The 26256-nt window shown below is 34.7% G+C and overlaps 1 protein-coding gene across 1 annotated transcript in view; it reads right to left on the bottom strand.

The window, feature by feature from the left end:
* Positions 1-433: 433 nt before the first annotated feature.
* Positions 434-26256, bottom strand: part of LOC115437818 (discoidin domain-containing receptor 2-like) — a 60904-nt gene continuing 35081 nt past the window's right edge. The window contains exons 8-17 of the mRNA XM_030161169.1: positions 24804-25044; positions 20695-20757; positions 19517-19653; positions 16946-17156; positions 11568-11782; positions 11152-11279; positions 8929-9144; positions 8611-8845; positions 3217-3366; positions 434-1260 (exon numbers count right to left, since the gene is read on the bottom strand). Of these exons, the coding sequence (XP_030017029.1) occupies positions 1126-1260; positions 3217-3366; positions 8611-8845; positions 8929-9144; positions 11152-11279; positions 11568-11782; positions 16946-17156; positions 19517-19653; positions 20695-20757; positions 24804-25044 (1731 nt within the window). The 3' untranslated portion in view covers positions 434-1125. The remainder of the gene's footprint in view (positions 1261-3216; positions 3367-8610; positions 8846-8928; positions 9145-11151; positions 11280-11567; positions 11783-16945; positions 17157-19516; positions 19654-20694; positions 20758-24803; positions 25045-26256) is intronic.

The following is a 26256-nucleotide window of genomic DNA, read 5'->3' as shown; positions in this document are numbered from 1 at the left end:
AATTCTAACCTTATTTGAATTGTGAAAAATAATATGAAGTTTTTTAACACGAAGCAGATAGTGTGCCTAAAAGGCGCACCCGGATACCGGAGGGTTAAAAGGTTCTCCATTAAAAGCATAAATAAAAACCGAATTATCAAAATATTTCTAAAGTAGTCAATGGAAATATGCTGAAGGCTGTTTGAGGTTTGACTTTATGCCTCACATTTAGATCAAGGACACCCTGATGGTTTAATAAATCACATTTATGACAGATGTTGAATTTACAGTAGCCTACCATGTATTTCTAAAACTCTACCAAAATCATTGAGTTATCAAAATTATAGTTGTAAATGATTTTTCCTCATTTTGATTTCTGTAGTGTAGCTTAATCCATACTAATATATCATAATTTATTAAGTATGGTAACAATTACACACAGCCTGGCCAAAAAACAAAACAATGCTTTTTTATTCAGACCGCCTTTAGCTTTAATTCGGCACACATTCAAGTTGGCATCATTATGATAAGCTTATGAAATACCATAACATTTATTTTCATTTTTTCTTTAAAAAATGAAAATAAAAATGGAAAATAAACCCCAGTCAAAGCAACAATGATATAAATATTATCGTTATTTACAAATCTTTGGTTTGACAGCTACTAAAAACCTTAGTTCTTTACTACTCTTCAACAAAATACACTTTATCTCTGCAAAAGGACACTTTTATAAAACTAAAAACTGCAGAGTAAACATACAGTTTGTCATAGATTAAGTATTTTTAAACATGTCATTTGTTCAAGTTAAAATTATAAACCAAATTAGGCACACTGTATCAACATCCTCTAATAAATATGCAGTATAATTACATTTGTATAGAAATTAGAAAATATTCACAAATGTGCTTGAAAACCTAGTATTAAAATAGAGCATCCTATAAATAGACAAAAGTCTGATGAAAAGTAAACAATAAAACACAAAAGCATGAATACATTCTCCTTATATCTTAGTATTTACAGCACAACTTTGGGAAACAATCTTAAATATCTGAAAATAAAAACATTAGATGGTCTTGTTTTCTGACTCTAGACTGAAGAGGGCAAACATGACAGTGCTTGGGAAAGATAAACTCCTCGTCCCGTCTGCTACGCCACGCTCTCCATCAGCTGAGTGTGAATCTCCTGAAAGCTCGGCCGCTGTTTGGCGTTTCTCCTCCAGCAGCTCAGCATCAGATCGCTGTAAACTCTGTCTGGACAACAGGGCGGTTTGGGCAGGTACACCTGGAAAAAAGAAAGTAATGGAAACATTGGGATCGCTTTATGAGGAACTCTTATTCCCATGTGCCACATATTATAATGATGTCTAATATTTTGATCTTGCAGAAACAGTTTTTTTTAAAAATAGAAAACCTGCAAAAAAAACCCCATTAATTTCTTTGCACTACCATTCACTACTTTTGTGTGATTATGACTCAGAGGATTTAAAAAAAATTGTATACCATTGTTAGTAGTCTACAGTATTCATGCAGTAGGTGCATATTAGTAGTAGTATCATATTTTAACTGTCCATTTCAGTGTAAAGGCCTGGACTTTACATTAGAGACTGACATAATCAGCTCGGTTTTTTACTCTGCATTTCCAGCAAATGAAAATTAACATTAAAACAGCTGTAAACAAAACAAATTTCATAAAATCAAGGTATTTCTGAGTAAAAGTGGTGTAAGAGTGGCTTATTATGCTTTTTTTTAAAAATCAGATTTTCAAAGTTTTTATTTTCAGCAGGAGGAGGAGAAAAAAATCAAATATTGGGGAGTAGATCTGAAGGGACAAAATGTAATTAAAATGTTTTGATCAGTGATGTAGCGCGTCTTTTTAGAATTTAGACAGACACACAAACATTGTCTGGATTGTTAGGATTTATTAGTACACAGTAGACCAGGGGTGTCAAACTCATTTTAGTTCAGGAGTCCCATACTGTACAGCCCAATATGATCTCAAGCAAGTTGCACCAATAAAAATAACATAATGGCCTATAAATAATATTAACTCCAAACTTTTCTCTACGTCTTTGAGTTAACAAAGTTAAATTACATTATGAAAATGTCTCTATCTACAAACTATCCTTTAAAAAATGTGAGTAGCATGAACAGCTATGAACAACCTGAAATTTCTTGAGAAAAATAACTTCAATTTTAACAACATTATGCCTAAGTTTATCATTTACACAAGTGCATTAAAACTTACAGATCACAGTGGATCCACAAAGGTATAATGCATTTTATGTTGTTCTTATTTGTTCAGGTTATTCACATATTTTGTGAAAGGACAGTTTGTCAATGTAATGTTACTTTTTTTTTTTTACACCAAAAGACAGAGAATAATTTGGAATTGTCATTACTTATAGGTTATAATGATAGTATTTTACTGGTCCGACCCATTTGAGATCACATTGGTCTATATGTGACCCCTGACCTAAAAAGGATTTTGACACCATTGATTGTTAACATCTTAGTGCAGTGTTTTTCAGACTTGGGGTCGGGACCCCACATGGGGTTGCCTAAAATTTCTAGCAATTGACAAAAATGAAAAAAAAACAAAAAAAAAAACTTACAAATAAAAAATATATGGTGAGTTGACAGAGACAATCCCAATACATAACAGACATGACAAACTGTGAAGCTGAAACTGCAGCACTGTGGTTCTGTTTATCTGTCAAATGTTCATTGTGGTCGGTTTCAGATGCTGCAGCTCTTTCATAATTCATAGTTTCAGTTCTTGTTTGTTCAGTATTAATTGTCCTCTTTGTAAATCACAGCTGGACTGACTGTACATATCCTGACCAAGGAAAATCAAATTCTCACTTTGTGCAGTAATCTACACCTGGATTTACTGCCTCCGTCCACAATAATATACATTATATAGACTAAATGTCCTCTGAAATTAACGTTTATTTGCAACATAGTATAGCAAACTATTGCATGATCAAAAGCAAATTAATTTTAGCAAAAAAATAAAAAAAAAAAGTCTCAGTTTTGAATGTCTGGGGTCACCAGAAATTTGTGAAGTTAAAATGGGGTCATGGGCTAAAAAAGGTTGGGAACCACTGGATTAGTGTAATATCTGCATTTCACATTTTCATCCCGTGGTTGGATTGGACAGTTTGGCAGGTTTTGTTTGACACTCCAGGTATTCCTTGTTTCCTTGTATGATGTGTGAAAGCCTGAGGCCGACGCTCACCTGTTTGCCCTGGTCTCTGAAGAACTCGCCTGTGTTTTCGATGACCTGCTCGTCAGAGAGCTGGGAGTAAGGCTGCTCTCTACATAGAGTCAGAATCTCCCACAGGGTCACTCCGAACGCCCACACATCACTGGCCATGGTGAACTTACCCTGGAAGTCAGACAACACACATCTTAATGACAGCTCTGTTAGGAGGGTTGTTCTCCCGTGTGCCTCCAGAGAAGCTACAAGGGACAAAAAACAACTCTACAAGAAGGTTTTCCCTCATTAGAGGTTCTGATGAAGTGCCCTCATGTTCCCACCAGGGTCGACGTTTCATCACAGAGTACAGGTGATCACTCAGAACAAATTTGTATTGATTTGCAGTGCGTCCTCCCACTGTGACTGTCTTTCCCAGACTGAGGCCCAGGATCTAAACTGGATCATGGAGCTGTTTTTACTGGGACGCCAACTGGCAGAAGAAGGGAATTCATTTTCCTAAGTAAAACTGCAGTAGAGTGTTTTCAGGAAGAGTTTATAAATATTGATCTCACCAAAGCCATGTGGAATGCTGAGGAATGGCGCCAGTTGTAGATGTTAAATCATAAAAGTGATGTTGTTGTGATGTGTCATGATGTAGTTTTACTTGGTATTTTTATTTCACTATTTTAAATTGGCCCTGCGATGAACTGGCGACTTGTCCAGGGTGTACCCCGCCTTCGCCCCTATGTAGCTGGGATAGGCTCCAAGCGACCCCCGTGACCCTAGTGAGGATAAAGCGGGTTCAGAAAATGAATGAATGAATGAATGTTTTAAATTGTACAGCTGTTTTTATGTCTTCTTAATCTATTCTTGTATTTTTAGTCTATAATTTGATTTTTAATCTTCTGTACGACACTGTTTTTAATTGTACAGCTGCTTTATGTCTTTAATCTATTCTTGTATTTTATTTTATTTTTTATTTATTTATTTTTTTAATTTTTGGTTTTCCCCTGTAAGTCGCTTTGGAAAAAAGCGTCTGCCAAATGCATAAATGTAAATGTAAATGATGTAAAAATGCAGCAACTTATGCAAAACAAAACTAAAAACAAGTGGTGCCAAGCACAACAAACCCCGCCTCTCGCACGTATTGTAGCTTATTTTTACCGTCCATCCAGCTGATATCATCATGTCTATGCATGTGCTGATGTCAGTATATCAATTGCCTTTATGTATGTGCCAAGTTTTAAGTAAATTGAAAAAAAATTGATGTTTTTATAGCCATTTGCAATTTCACCCATTTCACCCAGTAAATGGGGAAAAAAAGATTTTAAAAATTTATAAAAATTTTTTAACTTTGATCTACTTTTCCCAAATTGTAACCACATCTATTCTACGTCACTGGCAATCTATAACCCCAATTTGGTATGAATTCAACCAGTAGTTTTGAGGCTAGATTGTTAATAATCAAACAAACAAACAAACCGAACCAAAAACAATACCCCTTGTAATAATTAAGTATAAGTGTAATATTTTATTTTATTTACTTATTTTTCTTATTTAGGTAATTGTCATATGTATTCTGTGCTGTTCACATGTCAATATTGGATTTACATCAAGAACTGTCTTCCTTTGGATAGGGTGGGATTGTGGGAGAGATAAAAAGAAAAATGAAACAATAGAAGTCCTCTCTATCACATTGCACTGTCATGTGAAATTGCTTCCAATAAAGAAAGTTTACCAAAAAAAAGTAAAAAAAAAAATAAAAAAATGTAATGAGACAAAAAAGACACAAAAAACATAAGACAAAAAAAATGCTATAAAAGATGCAAGAAGTCAAAAAATTGCTATAGAGACAATGTTCTGACACTATCAGTCAGTATTAATATAGGCTTATGGCTATTTATGACGTATTTTTGGATGTTTGTTAACTTTCATAATGGCAGGCTTACTTTTAATTAGTGATATTCATTCATATCTTTTTTAAATGCTATATTCTATGGCTTTTCATTACTCTTATTCTATACTGTGAAGCACTTTGTGAGGTATGGTCTTAAAAGGCACCATATAAGTCATTTTTACTTTACTTAATTGCTTCTCTTTTGGGTTTTGAGCTGAAAAAGTCCATTGGTGTAAAGGGACAAAAGCAATGAGACCACAGTGTAAAACAGAGGCTCTGGATCTATGTCTGCAGGTCTGGAGTGACTCATATACCCACATTTGGAGAATATGGTGAAGGCTGATTTATCTCTGCAGACCAGCGTATATGGTTTTTGTACTGGGATGAATGCATATTTGTATTAAAATGTACATGTTTCCCTTAAATTATACGCTTGTATGTATTATTACCACTAATGTAGCCAGTAAGGTACAATTTATTGAAAACTGACATTGATCAACTACATCATTAAAATCCTCTCAGATCTATAGTTGAGATTCGGAGTATCTGAGCCACGTTAGAAAGCATGGAAAATACTCTGTAAACATGCACAGCTGTGCCCGTATTTATCAGAATCACAGCTTTGTACACACTGTTTGATTTTGTTGTGAGGTTTGATTTCCCTGGGTGAGATGAACAAGACAGAAGATAAAAAAAAAAAAAAAAGACATGAAACGCAATGAAATTAATGAGATACGAAGCCGTGTCTGTTAAACAGGTAGTGTGATCAGACCTGCTGTGAATTCAGATGCTGAGGGATAATGCACTGAAAGAAGCAGTTCTACTAAAAACATTTACCTGTATGTGTTTTAGTGTGACCGTTAATGCTTTTTGTTCAGAGAATATGAGATTTATTGCATTCATGTTCTGATGTTTTATGCCCGGTCTCATTCAACACATGTCAAATGTTTCTAAGTGTTTGTTTTGCTTCAAGTCATGAGGTCATAGGTCAAACTAAATAGTGACTTTAACACATAGAACACATTTAGTTCAGTTGTTTGTGTGTCTTTGAAGGATATACACATATTTTCTGTATTTTCCTGTTTGATCAGAAGAGAATGACACATAAATATGCACTTCAACCCTGCAAAAATAACAAACCTAAAGGTGGCCTAAGACTTTTGCACAATACTGCATGTCTTAATGAATGTGTGCTGTCACCCTGTCTTTCCTGTTGATCTAAATGTCATGGATTCGGTTGAAACAATTGCCACCTGCAACTAATGCTTCTTCCAAACACAAATAACCTTCTTTCATACTCCTTAAATTGTCTCTGGTCTAACATCTGCTCAACATTTTTATACATGCCAGAAATTTCTAAATTTACTGTATCTATAGATTTATTATACCTATAGATCAATATATCAATCAATATATAAATATAAAAGAGTAATGTAAAAGGAACAGGGACATATATATATATATTACTAATAATATTTTACAGAGAGGGGGTGGGATTAAATAAGTTGCACTTGTTCCCACCCCTTTTCGGGTAAATGTAAATGGAACTATTGTGCTGTTCTTCTAAGATTGTTATGATTGTTGATATTTGCATTATTATGCATGTTTTGCTTGTTCACATATATGTTAAATTTCATTGCATGTTCAGAATTTCACCAAATCAAACCAAACCAAACCAAATCAAATCAAATCAAATCAAATCAAATCAAACCAAATCGATATCTGCATCTCCTATATCTATACTATATCCTACACCTCTGACATGCTGTTGTCATATGAACCATCTCTGATTCTGAGAATTTCAGAATCAGATTCAGTTTATTTTCCATTTGCAGAAAAATTGCTTTGGAAAATGAGTTGCAAGACCTCAGCATAAAAATACATGAAAGACAGTACAAGGTAAAAAAAAACAAAAAACAAACAAACAAAAAAAAAACGATGAAAAATCACATGAATATACCTGTATCTATACTATATCCTACACCTCTGACATGCTGCTGTCATTTGAACCATCTCAGGGAAAGGCCTTGTGCTCATGTCCAGAGTCAGGACTAAACAGGGAGAAGCAGCGTTTCACTTTTTTGCAGCTCAAATCTGCAATAGTCTCTGTGATATTAGACAAAACCCAATTCTGACAATGTTTAAGTCCAAGCTGAAAACATGTCTTTTTATCTCTGCATATGCCAGTGAAATGGTATTATCTGCACAATTCTCTTGTTTTATCTATTTAAATTTTATTACATTCTATTTAAGAATATACCTATCTGTATTCTTGTCTATGTTTTTATAATTTGTCTTTTCTAAAGCACTTTGAAATACTATATGTACGAATTACCTATACCATAGGTGTCAAACATGTGGCCCGGGGGCCAAACCCGGCCCGCCACAGGGTCCAGTCCGGCCCTTGGGTTGAATTTGTGAAATGCAAAAATTACAGTAAGATATTAACAATCCTTTTAGTTCAGGTTCCACATTCAGACCAATTTAATCTCAGGCAGGCGAGATTCCGTAAAATACTATCATAATAACATAGAAATAATGACAACTCCAAATTTTTCTCTTTGTAAATGTAAATATTTTCATGTATTTACACTAAAATAAAGTATAATTTTGCAAAAAAAAAAAGTGAATAATCTGAAATGTCTTCAGAGAAGTCAGTACAAATCTAAAGAACATTCTGTCTGTTACTAAATGTTTTGTGTGTTTGTAGATCCACTCTGATCTGTAAGTTATAATGTACATGTGGAAATGATAAACTGAGGTGTAATATTCTGAAAATTACACTTATTTTTTCAGTTTGTTCATGTTATTCACATCTTTTGAAAGGATAGTTTGTAGATGTAAACCTTTTCATAAAGTAAATTTACTTTTTTCGCTCTAAAACATAGAGAAAAGTTTTGAGTTGACATTATTTCTATATTATTCTGTTATTATTTCACTGGTTCGGCCCACTGCAGATCAAATTTAGCTGAATGTGGAACTGAACTAAAGTGAGTTTGACAGCCCTGGTCTATACAAATATACTTGCCCTACCTTTCCTACTAAATGGAGGCATCTACAGGGGTTGGACAAAATAATGGAAACAGCTTCACCTCAAGATGATAATGCCCCAATCCATACAGCTAGAATTGTTAAAGAATGGCATGAGGAACATTCTAATGAAGTTGAGCATCTCGTATGGCCGGCACAGTCCCCAGACCTCAACATTATTGAGCATTTATGGTCAGTTTTAGAGATTCAAGTAAGACGTCGATTTCCACCGCCATCGTCTCTAAAAGAGTTGGAGGGTATTCTAACTGAAGAATGGCTTAAAATTCCTTTGGAAACAATTCACAAGTTGTATGAATCAATACCTCGGAGAATTGAGGCTGTAATTGCCGCAAAAGGCGGACCTACACCATATTAAATTATATTTTGTTGATTTTTTAAGGTGTTTCCATTATTTTGTCCAACCCCTGTACATTCAATATGTTCATCCCTTTGTTGTTTTCCTTTAAATTGTCCCTTGTCATATCACTCTTTTCCCAGTTCCTCACCAACAGGATGCTCTCCCATGACATCCAGCGAATAGGCAGGACTGCTCGGCCCTGGATCCGGTAGTAGTCCCCACGGTACAGGTTCCTGCTCATGCCGAAGTCAGCTATTTTTATGGTGTAATTTTTACCCACCAGGCAGTTGCGGGTGGCCAGGTCTCGGTGGACGAAGTTAAGAGAAGACAAATACTTCATACCGGATGCAATCTGCACGGCCATGCTGATGAGTTTACTGTAGCTGCAGAAGGAGAAAGACAAAAGTGAAATGTGCAGTAGTTGTACTTTTATATTATTGTATCTAATGATGACATATGAGCGTACCTGACCATACTCTTCCCCTCCTTCTCCTCCTGTTCCGGCTTCTCTTCATCAGCCTCCTTCAGCCACAGATTGCAGAGGAACTGGTTAAGGTCTCCATTCTCCATGTACTCAGTGATCATGCACAGGGGGTCCGTGTCAACGCACACCGCCAGCAAACGCACAATGTTGGGATCCCTCAGACGTGACATGATTCGTATTTCCTTCAGGAAATCATTTCTGTGACACAGCAGGAGGAAACTGTTGTAATTTACTGCCTGATTGGATAAATGTAAACAACCAGAGGGAGAATAATCTGCATTTGTGTAGTTAATCAACCATTTTTTTTTTTTATCAAACAACAACAGTAACAACATAAATGAATGAATGAAATGTTTATTATGCACATGTAGCACAACACAGAGAAATAAATACATACTCTTTAAGCATTAAAATGCCTTTATTCTTACGGCATGGTCATGTATAGACCTTAAAAAACACTTCAACGCGTTTCAGCTTCAAGCCTTCATCAGGAAGTCAAACAAAACAGAAGCCTGGAAAACTGGAGGTTCTTTTAACCCTTTCATACATACTGGTCACTCCAGTGGACAGCTATTCTCCAGCGGTTCTCCTGTATATTCATGGATTTTGTTGTTTTAGTTCCATATCAGCCAACACAGTGGACCAGTGGTTTCCAACCTTTTTTGGCTCGTGACCCCATTTTAACATCACAAATTTCAGGTGACCCCAGACATTCAAAGCAGAGACTTTTTTTTTTTGTTGCTAAAATCAATTTGTTTTTGATCATGTAATAGTTTGCTATAATATGTTGCAAATAAACATTAATTTTACACAACATTTAGGTTATATAATGTAAATTTTTATTAGTAAGTTTTAATTTTTAAAATTCTTTTTATCAATGACTAGAAATTTTGGGCGATCCCATTTGAATTCCAGGTGACCCTACGTGGGGTCCCGACCCCAAGGTTAAAGAACACTGCATTAACTGCGCCCAATCCCCTTTTTCAGTTGTGTGGTACAGTCTGTTCTTTCTCAAACTGATAAAATCTTGCACCACAAGCATCTGAAACCAGTGTTCAAGGGGTTAAACTGAAATGAGGAGGAAAGAGGGTCTTATTTAGAGGTTCACCACCAGCAGCACCAAAGTTTGCATTGGAATAACGTTGATCCTTTTACAGTGAAACCTTGCCACTTCAGTAAGGTTTTTTTTTTGTTTTTTTTTGTTTTTTTTATCAATTACTAGAAATTTCAGGCGACCCCATTTGAATTCCAGGCGACCCCATGTGGGGTCCTGACCCCAAGGTTGAAAAACAATGCAGTGGATGCTTATGCACCATCTCATACACTGTAATTCATACCATTACTGTAACTTTATGTTCTTGATAAACCTAATCTGCAGTAACATGATTGAGAGTAAATCAAATGCTGATTGTTATTAGACTGTAATTAACAGTTTTCTTAAACAAAAAGTTTTTTTTTTTTTTTTGTTTTTTTTTTAAATATTATCTCTATGAAGTGAGTAAGAACTAGTATTAAAGGATGATAAAAGGTGAGAAAACATCAGATTATCTGCATCAAAATGCTTTTGTTTCATTGTTTTCACACAGTATATCACTTTCTGATATTGCATTTAAATACATATGGTGTCCAGCTGAGTGGAAATTTTTGTAACTCCATGAAAAATAGGTTAATTAAAAAAAACAACAACTCAATCTCATAGTTTTTTTCATACCTGAAGAGGAATAAAAACACTCAAGAAAAAATCTTGACTATGGTTCTCCTAATTCATGCATCAAAGGGTTAAAGTAGGACCTACAATTTTCCAGGCTTCCACTAGAAAGAACCCAGTCTAATGACAGTGAATGTACTGTAATATGCAGACAGTGTTTTGAAGTGAATCTGAGACAAACATTCCTTTTGAATAAAACCCATTCTTTTATTAATTCTTGTAATTTCACATTTTGGGCAAACTGTATCTTGGAAACTACAACCAACTAGTATTTGACTTATTTTTCTTTATTAGTGACTGAAACTATGTAAAGTTTCACTAGTTTTACTCTAGAGGTTTTTTATTCATAGACCAGTGATCAATACAATAATAATAATAATAATAATAATAATAATAATACATCACACTTATATAGCGCTTTTTTGGACACTCAAAGACAGTATTGAAACTAATACAGTTTTCTTTAAAATCATAAAGGTAAAGTTACTGCTGCTTACCTTGCGTTCTTGTTGGCATCTTCTCTCAATGTTTTCACAGCTACAAGTAGAGGTGACTCACTGTTTCCCTCTATGGACAAGTCCTCGTCCAGGAAGTCCTGCATGTCCTCTGCTTCACACAAGTGCACCTGTGTTTTAAAGAGTCCCTTGTCACTCCATCATCCACTTGGCGCTGGGTAAACCCATCTGTTCAGCTCTGTTTAATATCACTAAGTGGCATCACACTCAGGCTTCAAACTCACATAGCACTGCCACTGCCTTCATTATTTATCTTAAAAAGCGAAAGCACGAAGAGATTTATCAACAAAATTATGGGCATGAAGGGACACGGTAAGGAATCTAATGACTATTTTTGATGGTATTTCTAAAATCCTGATGCAAATTCAGTCAGACTTTCAGTATAAATCTAGGTATACCTCTCCAAACTGGCCCTCTCCCAGCTTCTCCTTGAATGTGAGCTTGTTTCTGGGGAACTCTCTCATAGACGAATCAGTGCCAGCGAACAGATTCATGTTGACAGCCGTGATGGAGTAGGTGCTGCTGTCTGAGGACTCCTGAAGGCTGATGATATCTGCCTCTGCGTAGTGGGGGGCAGCGTCTGGACCGAGGCCTTTACTGCAACTGTTCGGTCCTGCAATGGAGGGAAGGATTCAGACAGTAAAGTACAAATTAAAAACAAGTCTTAAAGGGGCTCTATTTATTATTTATTTATCTTTTTATTCTGAATTGCTTATTCGTTCCATTGTTGGTTGTTTGTGGGATGTTCATCGTGATGGGTCAGTGTGTTTTTCTTGTACTGCTGCTGTAGTAACGAAACAATTTCCTGCAAAGGATCAATAAAGTCTCTATCTATCTATCTATCTATCTATCTATCTATCTATCTATCTATCTATCTATCTATCTATCTATCTATCTATCTATCTATCTATCTATCTATCTATCTATCTATCTATCTATCTATCTATCTATCTATCTATCTATCTATCTATCTATCTATCTATCTATCTATCTATCTATCTATCTATCTATCTATCTAGTACAGATATTCCAAACTCTCTACCACAGGGCTGTCAAACTCATTTTAGTTCAGTTCCACATTCAGCCCAATTTGGTCTCAAATGGGCCGGACCAGTAAAATAATAACAGTGAAAAATTTAAATGATATTATAATCAGATTTACATCTACAAAGTTTCCTTAAAAATCTGAACAACATGAACAACTTGAATTGTCTTGCAAATAACAAGTGCAATTTTAACAATATTCTTCCTCAGTTTATCAGTTTATCATTTACACATGTGCATTACAATCACATAAAACATTTAGTAAAAGGCAGAATATTGGTAAAACCGCATTTACTTTTCTTAAGACATTTCCGTTTGTTCATATTTGTTCAGGTTATTCACGTTTTTTGAACAAGTATAGTAAATGTAAACATTTTCATGTAATTGTACTTTTTTACATCGAAAAACACAAAGAGAGAATTTGGGGTTGTCATTATTTATAGGTTATTCTGATCATATTTTACTGGTTCTGACCCACTTGAAATCTAATTAGACTGTATGTGTCTGTATGTGGAACCTGAATTAAAATGATTTTGACACCATTGATTGTTAATCTCTTCAGTGTAATTTTTGCATTTCACAAATTCAACCCACGGGCCAGACTGGATCCTTTGGCGGGCCGGATTTGGCCCCCGGGCCGCATGTTTGACACCTGTGCTCTACCAGAACACACTAAAGACGACTGAACTCATCAATAAATCAATGCCATGTATCTATAGACTATATTACTCCAGTATAAAGCTGACTGTTAACACACATCTGTATTATGATACCATCAAGTTTTCTTCTTCAAATAGAAACGTCTTATTTTGACAGTTGATCGAAATAACAGTATTTTTTAATCTTCACGTGCTGCATCAGCTGATAGTGTAAGAGTGAAAATGGGAAATGCAAATAAAAAGCGAATATTCTGAGTTAAACATAAGCACAGTAATAGTAAAGATATGTTTATGATGATGTTATACAGACATGGTATTAGTATGTCCTCACATAATTACTGTATGATTATTTACATATATAGGTTTACAGTAATGTTAACCCTTTCATGCATGAACTATGAGAACCATAATCAAGATTTTTTTTTTTTTTTTTTGAGTGTTTTTATTCCTCTTTAGGCATGAAAAAACAATGCAGTTGAAAACATTTTTAAGAACCTATTTTTCATGGAGTTGTAAAAATGTCCACTCAGCTGGACATCATGGGTTTAACCCTTTCATGCACTGTCCACTCCAGTGGACAGTTCTTCTCCAGCTGTTCTCTTGTATATTCATGGGTTTTGTTGTTTTAGTTCCATATCAGCCAACACAGTGGACGCTTACGCACCATCCCATACACTGTAATTCATCACTGTAACTTTGCTGTTCTTGATAAACCTGATCTGCACTAACATGTTTGAGTGTAAATCAATTGTTATTTGTTAGACAAGAAGGTTTTTTTTTGCATATTATCTCCATGAAGTGAGTAATTACTAGCATTAGAATATGTTAAAATGTGAGAAGACATCAGATTAGCAGCATTAAAAATGTTTTTATTTCATTGTTGTCATATCACTCACTGATATTGGGTTTTAAACACGTTTCTTTACTTCAAAAATTAAATGCATGGATATTTTTGTAACTCCATAGAAAAAAAAAACTCGATCGCATTTTGTTTTTCATGGCTAAACACTGAAGAAAAAAATCTTGACTAAGGTTCTCATAATTCGTGCATGAAAGGGTTAATTTTTGAAGCAAAAAAAACACATGTATTTACTGAAGTACAGTGTGAAAACTATGATTTTTTTTTTTTTTTTTTAATGTAATGCTGCTAATCTGATGTTATGTCACATTTTAACATACTGGAGACAATATGCAAAAAAAACCAACAAAAAAACCCCAACTTTTTGTTTGAGAAAAAACTGTTAATTACAGTCTAATAACAATAACGAGCAATTGATTTACACTCAAGCATGTTGGAGCAGATTAGGTTTATCAAGAACAGCAAAGTTACAGTAATGGTCTGAGTGTCAGTGTATGGGATGATCCACTGTGTTGGCTGATACGGAACTAAAACAACACAAACCATGAATATACAAGAGAACAGCTGGAGAAGAACTGTCCACTGGAATGACCACTATGCATGAAAGGGTTAAGTTGATATTCTGTTGTCAGGGATTTCGCCTAGGGGGGTGCTGTTCAAAAAGAGGCGTTTAATGAGGGAGTCAACTGTACTGTACTGGAGCTGACTAAAAAGTTATGAGGAAGACCCTGTACCTGCTCTGACTGATTTGTTCCTTCGTACACACACCCATGTTGCTTACAATAGTTTACATATAGCTCTGTTAGCTTAGCTCTATTTTTAGACAGAAAACAGTCACAGTAAAACCACAAATCCCCAATGTTTTCTGTGTGGTTTGTGTTGTCAATAGCTGCACTAACTGAATGGAAAAGATCACTCCTTACCTGTTCATAGTTTTTTTTCTCCTCTTTTTTTTTCTCTCTCTCTTTTATTTGGTTATTTGACAAAAAAAAAAAAAATTATTCTGGCATTTAGAGCAGACAACAAATGTACAGGGTGGGGAAGCAAAATTTACAATATTTTGAGGCAGGGATTGAAAGACAGTGTATGACCAATTAGTTTATAGAAAGTCATGAGAATTTATTTGCCACAAGAAAATGTACATAATAGAAAATGTTTTTATTCTATGTGTCCTCCTTCTTTCTCAATAACTGCCTTCACACGCTTCTTGAAACTTGCGCAAGTGTTCCTCAAATATTCGGGTGACAACTTCTCCCATTCTTCTTTAATAGTATCTTCCAGTCTTTCTCGTAATAGTTTTGCTCATAGTCGTTCTCTTCTTTACATTATAAACAGTCTTTATGGACACTCCAACTATTTTTGAAATCTCCTTTGGTGTGACGAGTGCATTCAGCAAATCACACACTCTTTGACGTTTGCTTTCCTGATTACTCATATGGGCAAAAGTTTCTGAAAAGGTATGGATAATAGTGTTAGGTATGATTATGACATCAATATATGTTTGGTTTCAAAACAATTGACGTAGTGCCTGCTGAGAAAAAACAACTAAATATTCATTGTAAATTTTGCTTCCCCACCCTGTATACTATATGTACATGTGATGTACTGAATGTGAATGTCTGATGCTGAATGTCAATAATAAAAAAATAAATAAATAAAAAATAGCTGCACTAAAGGTCTGTTTGGAATCATCCAAACGAGGTAAGAACTGTCACAGTTTAGTCTGAGCCATGGATCCACAAACAGCAACTTAGCAAAAATAATAACACCAAATAATAACTTTATATTTTAATAAGCTTTACATCTTCAAACTTCCCCTAAAGAGGAAAGCATCAAACTCTTTTTATTTAGAGCTGGTGTCCAGTGGTGAAAATAACAACAGTGCTTCTAACTTTTATCACTTTCTCACTTTCTTTGACTCTATAAGTTGTTTCTTAGCAGTTCTCATCCCATATATTTGTATAAATTTTTATATTTCTTTTAAGATGGGGAAAAAGGTTTTCACTTTCCAGCTTTATCTGTATTCTACAGTGTTTACAGGAGGGTTTTAAAAGAGTTTATTTGGCTCAAGGAGGCAGAGATTTTTTTTCTCAACTGATAAAAGAACAGTTAATCCCTTAATTTATCGCAAACACTAAAAATAAACACATTTGGAAAGTAAGGAGTGACTAAAATTGAAGGACAAATGTAGTGATGTACTGGAGTATATGTACGAATCTGCACAAAATACCACAAAAAAGAATGTCAAATTTCTATTTAAGGCCAATAAATAAGTAAAAGTACCTGTAGTTATTGTCATGTACATAAATGTATGTGACTATCTACAGTGTGGAGACACATTCTGACTGAGCCAAAGCGGCACAAACTTCATTCACAGTAAATTTAGACATCTGCGTTGATATTTCTAGATGAGGAAAAATTTGGAACAGAGTTACATTTGCAAACTGTTCTTATGAAAGCATCTGTTTGAGGGAGTATTCAGTTAAAAATATTTAGATATTTATTTAATTTAACAAACAGGGGAACTCATAAAGGAGCACTTAATACTTTAGTTTATCTGAAATATTAAAAATCAATACATTTGGAGATACAGGAGACATAAAAACTGTAATCTGAAGAGTAAATAGTAAGAGTAAGTAAGAGTAAAGAGCGTTTTACGTTTTTCCCCAGCTTAAACAAAATATAAACATTTATACAAATATATGGGATGAGAACTGCTAAAAAACAACTTATAGAGTCAAAGAAAGTGAGAAAGTGGTAAAAGTTAGAAGCACTGTTGTTATTTTCACCATTGGACACAGCTCTAAATAAAAAGAATGGGGTTTGATGCTGAAATCAGAGTTTCTTCTTTAGGGGCAGACGTCCATCCTTCAGGAGTCTGGGTCTGCTCCAGGTTTCTGCTGTTAAAGGGAAGTTTTTCCTTCCACTGTCACCAGTCACTGGTGTTTGCTCCTGGAGGATTCTGTTGGGTTTCTGTAAATTGGCTTAGAGTCTGGTTTTGACCAACTCTGTATATAAAGTGTCATGAGATAACTTTTGTTGTGATCTGGTGCAATATAAATAAAATTTTGATTGATTGATTGATTTGATTGGTTTTAATCCTGTAAGTCATTTTGGAAAAAAGCATCTGCCAAATGCATAAATGTAAATGTAAATAAAGCTGTAGTGCAGTAGAAAGTATAATAGAGATATATTCAGATTACAATTGTCTTACCGAGGTTCTCAGTGGACTGTGCGAATTCAGGTAGTTTCCGGATGAGGCGTGAGGGCTCCTGGTAGTCGGAGCAGAGGGGGAAGATTCTCTCATAGGTGGAGTTTGAGGTGGAGCCGCCTTCGCTGGACAGAGACGAGTGATGGAAGGAGAAGGCCTGGGTCTGGACGGCAAGACGAGCTGTGAGTTCATCATCCAACATACGACGAGACGCCTAAGACCGAGTCAGAAAGAGGAGAAATCAGACTGGAATGCAAATCTGTTTTCATTAGAACAACACAAACATACAGAACTGTGCAAATGTCCGAGGCCAGTATCAGGTTTGTTAGTTTAGTAAAGTTATAATGACCACACATATGCACAGTCTCTGTATTATCAACAAAATTACAGTCATAAGAGGATTATGAAAACATTTATCTTTTTTTTTTCCCTCATTTTTTTTTTTTTTTCTTTTTTTATGGGCTCAGCTGGCTGACAGGCAGCTGTCTGTACCGATAAGGCAGCAGCCGACACCAACTGTACTCCCAGTCATCATTGCCCATTTTTCTGACACCTTTGCTTGTGTATCCTCTTTTATTTGGACATTTTTCCAGGGAGTAAAAAAAAAAAAAAAAGAAAAAAAAAAAAGAAAACATTTATCTGTATGTTTTTTTCAGCATCCTGCCTTGACAATCAAGTGTTGTTCTGTTTTACCTTGATACTGTGCAAAACTCCAAGGCCATCAAAATATTTATTGGCTTATCAACATTAACCCATAAAAACTCTATTTTCTCTCTATTTAACCTTTCTTAAGTTATTTATCACCATTTATTTATATTATTTCCCATATTTAATTCACTGATCATGTAAAGTTCATAAAAGCTTATATTAAAGTTGACTGTCATAATAATCAGAAACAGTGAAAAATGAAGAAAATGTGACTTTTTCAACAAAATATTACATTAACTGAACATCAACCAAGTGTTTCCATCCACTGTCATTGATCCAACTCCATGGGTTTTACTGGTGAATCAATGTTGTAGAAGATGACGGTGTTTCCGCGGTAACTACGGAGCCTCTAAATGTCCAAATGGGTCTTATCTGATGACCATGAAAAGATGACAAAGTGTATTTTACTGCAAATATTTACTTGTAATGATAGGATTAGTGGATCAACAAGTATGAAATACTTTAGTTCAGTAGATGGTATTAGTCGCTGGTGGCTGTTTGGGTCTGTATGGATTAATTAATATCACAATCAGCAATGTGTAATAATGAAAATCTAACATGTGTAATAACCACTTTATTTAGCTCTCACTGTCATCTGCACTTTAACTAAGTATGAAAGTGTGAATTTGTGACAGAATAGGAGTGTGTGGAATGTGTGTCTTTTTTTTTTTTTTTTTTTACTGTTTTTGCTGCTTTTGCTATTTACATTTTTTTTTGCATTGTATATTTCCTTTTTTTTTTACTCAAGAAGTACCATTTTTTATAGGTGCATCAGAATTTCATTGTGTATCCTGTGTATACAATGATAATAAACGAAATCTTGAATCTTTAGTTCTAATGACCACACATATGCATTTCTTAGTCTCTGTATTAAGGTACAGTCTGATATATGTGAAGTATGTACAGCAGTTAAAACAAATGTTTAACCCATAAAGACCCAGTGCTACTTTGGTGGCAGTTCCCAAGTAAATTTTTCTCTCTATTTAACCGTTTCTAAGTGATTTTTCACCATTTATTATAATATTATCCTTTGTATTTTTTTTTTTTTTCAGTGAAAATCAGGTATGTTTCTATATTCAATTTGCTGATCATGTAGATGTTCATAAAAGCTCAGATTTTTGAGGGTTATTACATCAAAAACTGAAGAAAAAAATGATCTTTTCGACAAAAATACCAACAACGGAACGCAAAACAAGTGTCTCCATCCACTGTCACTGATCCAAATCCATGGGTTTTACTGTGAATCAATGTTGTAGAAGATGATGGTGTTTCCATGGTAACTATGGAGCCTCTGAACATCCAAATGGCTCATATCTGATGAGATTTAAATCTAAGAAGCTGTATTTTACCCCATTTATTTACATGTATTGATAGGATTAGTGGACCAACAGGTATTAAATGTTTTACAACAGTAGATGCTTTTGGATGCTGGTGGCTGTTTGGGTCTTTATGGGTTAAGAGAAAAACAGCTTCTCTAAATCAAAGTGGTAGTATTCAGTGTGACTGTTAATACTTCTATTCAGACAATATGCAATTTGTTGCATTAATTTTCTGTTGTTTTATACCAGCTTTCATTCAACACATGTCAGATGTTTCTAATTGTTTGTGCTACTTCTTGTCATGAGGTCAGAGGTCAAAATAAATGGTGACATTAACTTTTAGAATGCATTCAGTTCAGTTTTTCCAGTCTTTTAAAGCTGTGCGTGCTTTTAACTGTATGTTCTTGTTGTATCTGAAGAAAACAGGATGAGAAATAAGTATGTATGTTCATTCCAACCCTGGACAAACAACAAACCCAGAGGTGCCCAAAGACTTTTCCAGTGTACTATAGATCAGATCATATTGAATACTTTAAGGTCTTCGTACCTTCTCGAGCATCTTTTGCCAGACCTGTCGCCACAGGATGATGACAATGATTGTCAACAGGATGGCGATGATGGCCACCAAGCAGCCAATCAGGATCCGGGTGTTGCTGTCATCCACTTTGTGAGTAGGATCATCCCCTAATGGACCAAATAAGAGCCGATCCTTGAGACAGATTTGTCTGAATCGAATAAAGCTCCTATTATATTCTGAAATCCTAAAATTTTAATCCCATTGATGTTTATTTGCAAGGATAGCAGCAGCAGGAGCCTGTTATTTTTAAGGATCTGTAATGTCAAATATAATCAGAAGGGGGCACTGTTTAACCAAAAAAGCCAGACTTTTAAACCACATTTTAATTTGCTATAACTTGCACTTAAGGCCTGTAAAAATGTTGATGTATGAAACCAATTCACATTAATTAAACTCTGATTTAAGTCTCTTTATATAAATGTTCCGAAATGTCCTTGCGAATAAGAAAATGAGAACGAGAGTCAGTTCATGTTGACTCTCCCACCACATCATTTGACCTTCTCTTCATTACACATTTCCACATGCAAAGCAGAGGTGTTATTGATTAACCACGGCTCTGTTCCATTTCGCTTCGCTACGAGGATATTCCAACCGACCCAGCATGCACGGCGCCAAAGGTTTGAAATGATTCACCTAAATGGGATGCAGCTATTTTTAATGATACCAATTACATGTGTGTTTTCTGCCATAAACAAGTCAAAATTCTATTCAGAAACAATGTTTACCCAACAGCAATAACCACCCTCAATGCCATAAAAAGCAATCTGTAACACAACACATATATACAGTGATGGAGACTGTGCAATGATTGAATGAATGGCTGTGTGTGTTTGTTTGTTGTTATAATTATTTATTTACTATTGTGATGTTTGTGTCTGGGTTGTTGTTGTTGTTGTTTTTATTATGCACTGACTGGTGGACACTTTTTAATTTCATTGTACATGTTTCATGTTACAATGACAATAAAGACTGTTCTATTCTATTCTATTCTATTCTATTCTATTCTATTCTATTCTATTCTATTCTATTCTATTCTATTCTATTCTATTCTATTCCCTGAAGCATATCAAACCAGTCTGTCTCTCTTTTTACATGCACTAATTTAAGAAGTAAGTCATAGGGTGAATTCAGCTGTTAGATGTTGTCACCTGGTGTGTTTGTGGGATGTCCATGTTTGCGTGGAGTCAGAGATGTGTTGTACACCGCTGAGCCTGGAAAAGGAAGAAATAGATAAGGAAAGATAAAAGAGGAAATGTCAGACTGGATGCAAGGATCTTAAAATGCAATTAATAACACATTACATATCTTAAGCCATGAAAGCATCACACTGACCTTAATGAGGTCATGTTTAATAGTCTTAATAAATATGGCTTATTCTTATGTAAAAATACCAACTGTCCACAATGACTAAAGTCTGTCTTTGGTGGTGATTTGGAAAGGGTCAAATCCACAAAGAATGCACTGTACCCACTTACTACACCATAAATTGAGCTCCATTTGCAGCAGCAATCTGCTCCACTTTACGAACCTATTCACAGAAGATTTTGCGCTGGTGACACGTGTTGCACCTGCATGCAATTTGCCCTTGTTTTGCATCAGAGTTTCCAGAGTTTCAGGCTTTTCTCTACATTTTCGCACACAGAATGGAACATAATGAAAACTGCAGAGAACAAAAACCCTTAAATTAGATTTCTTTGATTAGCAGAGATTCACACACTCACAGCCCCCCACAATCAGAAACCAGCTTCCATGAACTTTGCGTCTTTTGCTTTCTCATTATTTTGAACCTTAAACACAATAAACGAAGTGTCCATGAAAATAATTGACAGCTGCTAAAGTGACACAGACAGGGATGAAGCATATTGGATTAAAACCAATTTTAAAATGTTATTTATGTCGCTGAAGGTATCTGGGATTTGCAGAAACATTATCTATCAGCACTGATGATAAACATTAGATGTTAGATTCGATTCGATTCGATTCGATTCAATTAGGTTAGGTTACATTATACTATATTAAATTATATTATATTATATTATATTGGATTATATTATATTAGATTAGATTAGATTAGGCTAGGTCACATTATATTATATTATATTATATTATATTATATTATATTATATTATATTATATTAGATTATATTAGATTAGATTAGGTCACATTATATATTATATTATATTATATTATATTATATTATATTATATTATATTATATTATATTATATTATATTATATTATGTTAGATTAGATTAGGTTAGGCTAGGTCACATTATATTATATTATATTATATTATATTAGATTAGGCTAGGTCACATTATATTATATTATATTATGTTATGTTATGTTATGTTACGTTAGGTAAGGTCACATTATATTATATTATATTATATTATATTATATTAGATTAGATTAGATTAGATTAGATTAGATTAGATCAGATTAGATTAGACTAGACTTTATTGATCCCACAATGGGGAAATTCGATGGTCAAGGCTGCAACAGAATAACATGCAAGAAATTATATACATGCAAAAAGATAGTGCAAAAACAATAATAATACTAATAATAGTACTACAAACTATACAGACTATATACATATTTACAACTGAGTGGAACTACAAAATGTCAGACAGTTCAGATGAGACACATACATGACAGGGTTACGCTGTTGTGTTGAATTGTCTGACAGCAGTGAGGATGAACGACCTGCGATAGTGCTCTTTCCTACTCTGTGGGTGTAGAACTCTGCCACTGATGCTCTGTGTGATACCAGCATCACACAGCAGTTGAAACAATGAGTCTCCAGAGGAGGCTGAGTGCATTTGTAATTTAATTAAAAACAGATTGGTTGGTAACTGACTGTAATTCATGCGGCATCATCTTCAACTCTGTGATTGCCCTTTTATGAGTTGAAGTTATTATATAGCAGCCTGATTACCATCAGCGCTGTCAGGACACTTTGATTTTGATATAAACGAAAGTACGTGATAAACCACAAACCCTCCTGACACTAGATGTGTGACTGAAGACTTCACCCTTTATATGATGACATGCTATTGGAATCATAAAATCCACGAAAGAAGAAAAAGAAAGAGTGAGTGAGTGAGTGAGTGAGTGCTGACTATAGACTATAATATCACTAGCTGAACTGTACATGGTGTGTTTTTGGACTGGTTTTGGGTCCAATCCAATCCAATCCAATCCAATCCAATCCAATCCAATCCAACTTTATCTGTAAAGCACTTTAAAAACACTGCAGTGAACCAAAATGCTGTACAGAAGAATAATTAAAACCAAAATAGAAGAATAAAATACAGAATTGATTTAAAGACACAGAAACTGTACAAAAAAGAAAAGACAGTGCTATACAGAAGAATAAATAAAACCCAAATAACAGAATAAAATATAGGATAGATTAAAAAGCCATACAAGTTAAAATAACAAAATAAATAAAATAGATAAATAAGAACAATAAACCACTACTAAATAAAAACAACAGAATAAAGATAGTACCTTCAAATATCTCACATGGTTTCAAAAGCCAAGGAGAAAAGATGGGTTTGAAGAAGGGATTTAAAAACAGAGAGGAGGCATCTCTGATATGGAGAGGCATGAAATATTGGATGACATATAGTTTTTTTTTTTTTTTCGTGTTAGCATAAAGAACAAATTAATATTCCTTGACTTAAATCAATCCAAATGGCATAACTACACTATGATATTAGTGACTTGACCTCACAGTTGGTCATGCAATTCCCATTTACAAGTGCTGTGCAAATTTACCATTAGTTTTTTGTGCTATTTTCACCAGTTTAAATTTATAGAATCCTTTTTAACCGATAAAGACCCAGTGTTACTTTTCCAGCAGTTCCCCAATGAACTTTTCTCTCTATTTAACCTTTCTTAAGTGATTTATCACCATATTTAATAATATTATCCTCTAAATGTTGCATTCTTTCAGTGATAATCAGGTATTTTCCTATATTAAATTTACAGATCATGTACTTTATTGAACATGATGAGATTACATTTGAGGGTTATTGTACCAAAAACAAAGAAAACTTCAGAAAAAAGTGACTTTTCAGGCAAATCTATCATTAACTGAACATAAATCAAATGTGTCCATCCACTGTCATTGATCCAACTCCATGGGTTTTACTGGTGAATTAGTGTTGAAAAAGACGACGGTGTTTCCATGTTCACTTCGGAGCCTCTGAATGTGCAAATGGGTCGTATCTCAAGACCATGAAAAGATGAATAACTGCATTTTACACCACATTTTCAACATATTGATAGGATTAGTGGTTTTAAAGTTATTAAACATTTTAGATCAGTTGATGGTTTTGGTTCCCAGTGGATATTTGGGTCTTTATGGGTTAAGATCTGGTCATTCTACTTTTTTTTTTTTTTTCAGAAAATATTCTATACAATTGCAATACAAGGTCTATGATGAACTGGCAATAAAATCCAGGATGTACCCCACTTTTGCCAATAGATAGCCAGGATAGACCCTGGCTCATGACAAATAAACACTTCAGAAAATGGAAGGATGGATATAATCAGGATATAATGTAAATTTGCTTTGGGCTCAGTCGTGCTGTATACATACATTCATTACTATGACTACGGCTTCAATTATTAAGTATAAGCAACAACATCAATAAATCAAAGCTTACCTACAACACTTCAATAAAGACGACTAATTCTTATTCATAAAACACAAGTACCGACTGATTAAGTTCTATGTAAATTCTTGTACAACTTCTTTACTTACTGTCAATACATGCTAGTTTGAAGGTTACTGAGTGAAAAGTGTTAATTAATGGCGTCGGAGTTGTAGAGTAGGATCAGAAGTGTTTCATAATAAAAACTTGTTATGCTATTGATATGTGCAAATGAGCAAATAGTTAATGGCCGATATAAATATCTGAATATAATATAGGCTTTTTAACTCATATTATAAGTCCAATGTCTTATGTTTAAGTGTTTTGTTTATTTATTTTCTTCTGTTTTGACATTAACATTTGAAATAAATACATCAACCAACCAACTAATGTTCTAAAGTGAGATTTTGCTCATATAACAGTTTCAGTAGTTAATATATAATTCTACTAAGTATGATGGAAATAGACCTCAGGAGAAATTCTAAGTTACAAACAGCAAACCTAACATGAGTTACATTATGAAATTATTATAAATTAATGAGGTGTTGACAGGATGACGACACCCACACCCACACCCACTGCCACCCTACCTGACTGGAAGGCCACTTCACTGAACAGCATCCACAGGTCACTGAAGTGGAACCGACACTTGATAGCGCTGGCTGTGCGGTCTCCGAGGGGTACGGTGATGAAACGGGCACTTTGGCTCCCACGGTCCACAGTGGGCCTGAAGGACACGGGGTCAGCCTCCCACTCTGATCCAGACCGGAAGTAACAAGTGGCCTGTCTGAACATCCTCACCCCTCGGCTGAACATGTTATTACAGTGAACCTGTGGTGGAATATATGAAGAATAAACATGCACAGATATGTCTGGTTTGGATATTCTGCTTTTCCACACTTACTGACTGTGACACATATCCCATAACCCTCAAAGACTAAATGGTTATTCTAAATAAGTTCAACAACTTTTGAATCTTACCTGCATGTTTTAAAATCAGGGAAAGCGGAGCTGTCTACGGCTAAAATTTCCTTAGAGGGTCAAATGAGTGTCCATTTTGTCGAAAAAAAAAAAAAAAAGTTGTAAGAAATGCATAGAAGTGTGTGTAAATAATGCTAATCCATTTGTGCACAGACTACTGATATTCTTTGACAGTGGAAGCTCTATTTTCATGAATATTGGATTTGGAATAGCACGTGTATGTGAAAACTTTTGCTGGTGGACGGACGTGACATTACCCATGATGCTCTGGTCAGTACCAGTACTTTATTAGGAATAAACTTATAGACTTACTATTGCTAATTCTCCTCTTATTCATAAATGTTAGTATTGCGGATCTAAAACAATACCAGCTGACACAAAAACACTAAATGTGTCAGTGGACGGATGTGACATGGTTGTTGTGGATCCCATCATACTGATGCTCTGCAGCCATGTCACCGTTTACACTAATGATCTCTGTGCAAAAACTAGGATCAGAATTATTTATTGTACAGTTTATCATCAGACTAAAGAGGAAAGAACAATATAGAATTGTTATTTCTTTATAAAAGTGCTTATTATTAGAAAACTGTTGATTTAAACAGTGCTGTGTGCCATTCTTCATGTATGTATTGGTGTAACATAAGCAGGATGGATCAGCACCATACTCCAGATTCAACCTGTACAAATAAAACATGTGATATGTAGGAGAGAATCTGGGAAGAAAAACTGGGGAATCTAAAAGAATAGAATATTTGTTTTTCAGGTGAATTCAGGTCAAATATAACTTGAACATTTGTGACATGAAAATATAGCATTAATTGTGCTGAAATTGGACATTTTTGAGCTGAAAACATAGTTCATATGAGCATCAACATGTTGAACAGAACTGAAATCTTGTACATTTGAACAACTGTCATTTACCAACACAAAGTTCCTTTGGGGATTCACTTAGATTGATTTCTTATGCACGAAGACAGAAATAAGACCTCTAAGCACATTTCAGCTGTCTAGTTTCTCTTATTTGGACATCCAGTCACTCATAGTCAATATGTTTCAGTC

The sequence above is a fragment of the Sphaeramia orbicularis genome, chromosome 17 (genome assembly GCF_902148855.1).
Source record: "Sphaeramia orbicularis chromosome 17, fSphaOr1.1, whole genome shotgun sequence".
NCBI lineage: Eukaryota > Metazoa > Chordata > Actinopteri > Kurtiformes > Apogonidae > Sphaeramia > Sphaeramia orbicularis.
The sequence above is the reverse complement of the archived record's forward strand: the minus strand, read 5'-3'. Positions and strand labels throughout refer to the sequence as shown.